The following is a 7,003-nucleotide window of genomic DNA, read 5'->3' on the forward strand; positions in this document are numbered from 1 at the left end:
AAAATACATAGATTATGAAGGTATCAGCAGCAGCTCCATACTTAATGGGACATGTAATTTTTCAATTAAAGCAGGGTTGACAGCCTTTTGTCAAGCTTGAACACAAATCACCAAAACTGCACATCTCCTTCCATACACTTAGGGTACAGATTTAACTTTCTGTGACATCAGAAATAAGTTTGCCTAGGCATTTGTAGTAGTATTCCTTTTGGAACTGTTTCTTGGAGTCTAGCATTTTTGGTGTCCTGGTAGCAGGGCTGGGTCAGATCCATCCAGAACACCTGCAGACCAACTCATTTGAGGCCCCTTCCTATGTCATCACTTGCTTCTTCCTTCCCTTGTATTGTTGAGGAATTTATAAAATGACTACTACATACAACCCGGCACCCAGTCTCTTCCATAGTGTCTCACATAGTCTCAGACTCACCCAGCCCTCACTCACTGTACAGAGTCTTCTTTCTGTATTTGGTGGGTGGGGAGGTATCAGATTATCCTGTCTCTGCCTGCTGCAGGGTTCTTATGCTATCCTCTGAAACATCTGGTTCTTTCCACTCTCTGATGGTTGAGTATGGCAATTCCTGTGTTCAGACTCGGTCAGTTGATCTTAAACTGCAATTCTTTATCTACATTTATTACTTAACACTTCTCTGCAATAAAAGTTCTTTCAGACTACTTTCTTCATAGCAACTAACCTTTCTTATGATATTAATTCATGAGAATCATAATTGTCCTTGCTTCCTTGTGGAGGAAACAAAACATGTAAGCAGTGTGCTAGCATCCTTATTTATGTAGTGTTAGTCAACATGAGAAGTGGATAAGAAAAATATCTTTGCACTTAAATCTTTTGTTTCTGTGTTTCAGAAACAAAATAAAATACCATAGAGGCTACAGTTTACAAATTAGTGAAAACCACTAACTGGAGACAATACACAGTTAACTAATGTATTTACTTTTTTCCAATAGCGCCAAGAATAGAGAGAGTAAATGATCACACTTGTGAAATCACATGGGAGGTTTTGCAACCAATGAAAGGTGATCCAATTATTTATAGTCTTCAGGTCATGGCGGGAAAAGACTCAGAATTCAAACAGGTATAGTTCATTAAAAAAGTATAATATATTTATGTGAAGTATATTGGTGAAGGTTAATTGCAATTAAAGAATGTGCAGGTCAAATGTTATATTTATCACCCATGTTGATTTTGTGTTAAAAGCTAATCCTCCAGGTTTCTTCTTCTAAAATGTTTACAGAGGGAAAAGATGTTATAGTTTCAGACTGGAAACGGGGTGTACATTTTTAACAGTGAGGGTAATTAACCATTGGAACAGTTCACCAAGAGTTGTGGTAGATTCTCCATCACTGACAATTTTTAAACTAAGATTGGATGTTTTTCTATAAGATCTGCTCTGGGAATCATTTTGGGGAAGTTCTATGGCCTCTGTTATACAGGAGATCAGACTAGATGATCCCCATGGTCCCTTTGGGCCTTTGAATCTATGAATCTGCATTGTACTGATGAGTCATCTTGAATACTACATACAGTTCTTTGCACCTGAAGGTCAGGAAAATGTCCACAAATGGGAGGAATTGAGAAAAGGGAAACAAATTAATTAAAGGAATGGAAGCAAGATTTATGAAGAAAGAGTAAACAAACCCGATGTTCACTGCACATCATGAACTCTTCAAGGAAAGCTATTGATATTCTAGAAAGTTTCACTGTAAGGTCTGTGGTGTATGGAAAGCACAGTAGAGCAGACAGGCCCTACCCGACAAGAAGAATTCCATAGGCAGTGTAGACACAGCGGAATGTTGGCTTGCGGGAAGCTGCTCTAACCCATTCCAATCATTAGTTTCTTGCCGTTCATTCCCTTCCCAGTGATAGGGGATGCTGCAACCACCAGTGCCAAACAGTTAAGAATGTTTTCAGTTAATTTCAGTTTTTACCATGTAGATATGCAGTTTGAAATGCCAAATAACAAAATAGGCTGCTTTTAACAGAGGATGTACAATACCACCTTAGTTTCTGATGTCTTTCACTATAAACTCTCAGAAAATTGACATATAATTAGACTTGTGAGCTCTGTTTCACACTATTAAGCAAGCAGGTTTCCTTCCAAAGAGGAAGCACAATTAATTTTGAGATACTGTAATTTTATTATGGGCCCAAATTAAATAAGTGTAGCCCTGTGTTTTGGTAGATTATGCACATTACTAGTCTCATAAATCAGTACCTACAATGTAGTGTTACGTATTTTACTTATTGATTTTGTAGCTTTAAAGTTGCAAATGCAGCGTTCAGTATGTTAGTAGAATTCATTAAATGCTGTGTAATTGCCTCTAGAGACAGAGTTGGACTGTTTTTTGATAAGTGATGCACGTTGCCAATGTACATCACTGGGTCCCATATGAGGAAAGATTAAAGAGGCTAGGACTCTTCAGTTTGGAAAAGAGGAGACTAAGGGGGGACATGATAGAGGTATATAAAATCATGAGTGATGTTGAGAAAGTGGATAAGGAAAAGTTATTTACTTATTCCCATAATACAAGAACTAGGGGTCACCAAATGAAATTAATAGGCAGCAGGTTTAAAACAAATAAAAGGAAGTTCTTCTTCACGCAGCGCACAGTCAACTTGTGGAACTCCTTACCTGAGGAGGTTGTGAAGGCTAGGACTATAACAATGTTTAAAAGGGGACTGGATAAATTCATGGTGGCTAAGTCCATAAATGGCTATTAGCCAGGATGGGTAAGAATGGTGTCCCTAGCCTCTGTTCGTCAGAGGATGGAGATGGATGGCAGGAGAGAGATCACTTGATCATTGCCTGTTAGGTTCACTCCCTCTGGGGCACCTGGCATTGGCCACTGTCGGTAGACAGATACTGGGCTAGATGGACCTTTGGTCTGACCCAGTACGGCCTTTCTTAAGTTCTTATGTTCTTATTACTGTAAAAGAAAATGAAGATTACTCCTAAAGCCTGACACTGAAAGAACAATCTGTGTGATCACATGTGCCTCACTAATTATTGAGTGCAGTAAATTGAGGTAGATTTTAAAAGATAGCATTAAGTTTGTAAAAACTATCACTGGAAATTAAAGCAGGGTACTGAATGGAAACAGAATATTAAAGGTGTGTGGATACTATAGTGAGAAGCCCTTTTAAAATAGCCAAGATAGAAACTGTGTACTTAACTGCTCATTACAAAATGTATAGTGCTAGATCTTCAGGTGGTGCACATTAGCAGAGCTTCAGTGGAGCTACACTGATTTACATCAGCTGGGGAACTGGCCTGTAACGTGTAAATGAGCACATACATTAGGTTAAACCACTAAAAGGGCTGGTCTACATTACCGCAGTAAATCTATCTGAAGTAGCGTAAGTTAGTTACGTGAATAACGTAACTGAAGCTGACGTAGCTATATCCACTTACCATGGTGTCTACACTGCGCTAGTTCGATGGGAGACACTCTCCTGCCGACTTCCCTTACTCTTCTTGGAGAGGTGGAGTACACAATCGACGGGAGAGCGCTCTTCCATCGATTTAGCGTGTCTTCACTAGACCCGCTAACTCGACACCCGCTGCTTCAATTGCAGCAGTGCTGATCTACGGGTAAGTGTAGACATGGCCTTAGAACCAGATTCTCTTGTCCATTAAGGCTGCTTTTTGCTACTCCAGCAATACAAAAAAGCGGTCTGGTCTACCCTTAAATTTTAGGTCAACACAGCTGAGTGCAATAATCCACACCGCTGGCACCATAATTATGCAGACCTAATCCCCAGCATAGATGCAGCTAGGTTGACGGACGACTGCTTCCATCAACTTAGCTACCAACACTCAGGGGTGACAGCGACAGAAAAACCTCTTCCATTTCCATAGGCTGTGCATACACTCTGGGGTTATGCCAGCAGAGCTACAGCACTGTAGCTCTGCTACTATAGTCCCTGTAATATAGACATGGCCAGCCTTAAGACCTACTAGTGTAGGGTGCCCTCTGTGTAGGGGAATCCTCGTGGCATAGGTCTGCTGTAGGGTTTCCTATACAACCTGTCTCCCATCCCTTGGTGTGGGAACTGTGTCTAGGAAGAAGGGGAGTCTCCAAGGTGTCTATACATTCTAGCAATCCCTGGCTGTCAGAATGGTCTCTTGGGTCCAAGGGCAGCCAGGTGTAAAGTAGGGCAGCTGTCAGTATAGCTGGACCAGACCAGAAGATCTGCCCTTAATGTGATGTGAAATTTTGGTTATTGTAACATTTTATGTAGCAAGTAGTAGAAAGAGCTCTCATGTACTATTTCTACAATCTTCAAGCAAATTCAGTTTGAGAAGTTTATTACTTTGATAGCATACACCTAGTGTACTGTATTTCCTCTGAAAATATATTATACCTATATGAAATTTGACTGTACATCTGATTAATTATTAGTTCATAAAACATCTTTAAATCAAATTTTGCATCAAGACAAGCAAAACAGGGTCACATAGGGTTATTTAGATTTATTAACCTCTCAAAGAAAGCATTTATTTATGCAACTAAATTAACCCTGTAAGTATAAATGAGCAACAGCATCCAGACCTAAATCTAGAAAACAGGTTTTGATTATTTCTTCCACCACTAAACAAATTAGTAGTTGCATGCATTTATTTGCTAGACGATGTTCAATACTGTGAAATCAATTATAGGAAAAGGTTTTGGATTATTTGATGTTTGTTTACTGCTACCAGTACTCCACTTAAATATGAGATCGAATAATGGGAGAGAAAAGGATAAAAGCATTTAACGAGAGAAATTAGCATATGCTGTGTTTGTGATGGGCATCCACCCAGCATATGAATCCACCCACCCAGACCATTGTGCCTACATGGAGTCTTATTGGCTTCAATGAGACTTCCACAGACATAAATGGATCTACAAACATGGATCCTTAGGAGACCAGGCCTCAGCTTTCAGTGAGGCAGGCATTCAGAATGTAGAAGCAGCAGTGAGTTCAGTGAAAGATAGGGCCTAGTCACCCAACAGATAGATTAAGGAACAGTGTGAATGAACACTAACAGCGTGTTGGGACCACTGAATTGTTGAGGTTAAAAAGAATCACAAAGAGGGCTTTTCAAGGCAGGGCCAGCCCTTGACCAAACGGAGCCCCAGGCAAGGACCGTCTTTGGCGCCCCCACCCTCCATTTGTTAAACTTCTGAATACCTTATTTTTTATTGCATTTGTAGCCCATTTTACAACTCTGATGCATGATTTAGCCCTCACATATAAGACAATAAATATGCATGCTAGGATCTGTAAATCTGTATTTATTCATGATAACAACAAAAATGGCACCCCAGGTGATCGCCTGCCCCCAAATCCGGCCCTATTCAAGGCTCTTTATTGGATCCAAAGTTTGCTGGGAGAATTTATGGTGGTCTTTTTAAGAGAGTGTAGCATAAGTATAGCAAAAATGTGTTGGATTTGGTTAGAATTGATGAATATGGTAATCTGACATCTAGAGACAAGGCGGGTGAGGTAATATCTTTTATTGGACCAACTTCTGTTGGTGGCTATTAGGGAGACAAGCTTTTGAGGTACTCTGAGTTCTTCCTCGGATTAAGGAACAGTGTGAATGAAGAGCTGAGGAAGGGCTCCGAGTAGCTCAAAATCTTGTCTCGCTAATATCCATCAAAAGATATTACCTCACCTGCCTCTTCTCTCTAATATCCTGGAACTGACACGGCTACAACAACCCTGCGTACAATCTGACATCTAATTAATCACCTAGAAACCCATTGTGAGACAATGAGATTTACATCAAATTTGACACTTAAAATGTTTAATTTGGTGCTTTGCAAGTTATGATCTAGTGGAGTTTGTAATGCTACATATTTTACCAAAAGACTGGAAATAAATTTAATTAGGCATTAAAGTTCTTTTCCATTAATCTTTGTTAATTTTTTCTGCCTATATGGCTAGAAGAATGTCATTGAAAACACAGGTGATTAAGTAGCACTTGCTATTTTCACAATAACTTCAACAGTAAACATAGAGACATATTAAACCAGGGATCGGCAACCTTTGGCACGCAGCTTGCCAGGGTAAACCCCCTGGCGGGCCGGGCCGGTTTGTTTACCTGCCACATCTGCAGGTTCGGCCGATTGCGACTCCCACTGGCAGTGGTTCGCCGTCCCAGGCCAATGGGGGCTGCTGCCGCTTCCCGCCACCCCCATTGGCCTGGGACGGCGAACCGCGGCCAGTGGGAGCCACGATCGGCCGAACCTGCGGACGCAGCAGGTAAACAAACTGGCCCGGCCCACCAGGGGGCTTACCCTGGCGAGACGCGTGCCAAAGGTTACCGATCCCTGTATTAAACTATAGGTATGACATTTTGTTAAAACACAATGTGCCTGTTTACTAGAAGGGTTTTTGTTTATTTTTATTTTATTTTTTTTCTTGACAGATTTATAAAGGGCCTGACTGGTCATTCCGGTATTCAGGCCTCCAGCTGAACTGTGAATATCGTTTTCGTGTGTGTGCCATTCGACAGTGCCAAGAAACAGTAGGTCATCAGGACCTCATAGGCCCCTACAGTACCACAGTACTATTCATCTCTCAGAGAACTGAACCACCAACCAGCCCCAACAAAGACACTGTGGAAATCTCAAGGACACAACAGACACTAAGTGATGAACAGTGTGCTGCTGTCATCCTTGTGCTCTTTGCTACCTTTTCCATTCTGATTGCCTTTATCATTCAGTACTTTGTAATAAAGTGAGAAAAACCATTTTCTTTTAGAATGCTGCCAATTACATTTTACATTCTCATATTCTAAAAATATTTCTGTTCTCTTGCTTTTACAAAAACAGGCATTTAGCATCAGCATTGGGACTGTAGCACATTTTTTCAGCCACTTAAAATGCTTATTAAGTAGACGCTAGCACAGATTATAGAATGCAAGCCACAGAAATATTTCCTTTAACATGCCTTCTTGCAGTACAAACTTTATATAAGGCAAGCAATGTATCATTA

General features: G+C 40.6%; 1 protein-coding gene across 1 annotated transcript in view; it reads left to right on the plus strand.

The window, feature by feature from the left end:
* Positions 1-6,749, plus strand: part of FNDC3A (fibronectin type III domain containing 3A) — a 200,191-nt gene extending 193,442 nt beyond the window's left edge. The window contains exons 26-27 of the mRNA XM_065417117.1: positions 964-1,091; positions 6,435-6,749. Coding sequence (XP_065273189.1) covers positions 964-1,091; positions 6,435-6,749 — 443 coding nt within the window. The remainder of the gene's footprint in view (positions 1-963; positions 1,092-6,434) is intronic.
* Positions 6,750-7,003: the final 254 nt, after the last annotated feature.

The sequence above is a fragment of the Emys orbicularis genome, chromosome 1 (genome assembly GCF_028017835.1).
Source record: "Emys orbicularis isolate rEmyOrb1 chromosome 1, rEmyOrb1.hap1, whole genome shotgun sequence".
Taxonomy (NCBI): domain Eukaryota; kingdom Metazoa; phylum Chordata; order Testudines; family Emydidae; genus Emys; species Emys orbicularis.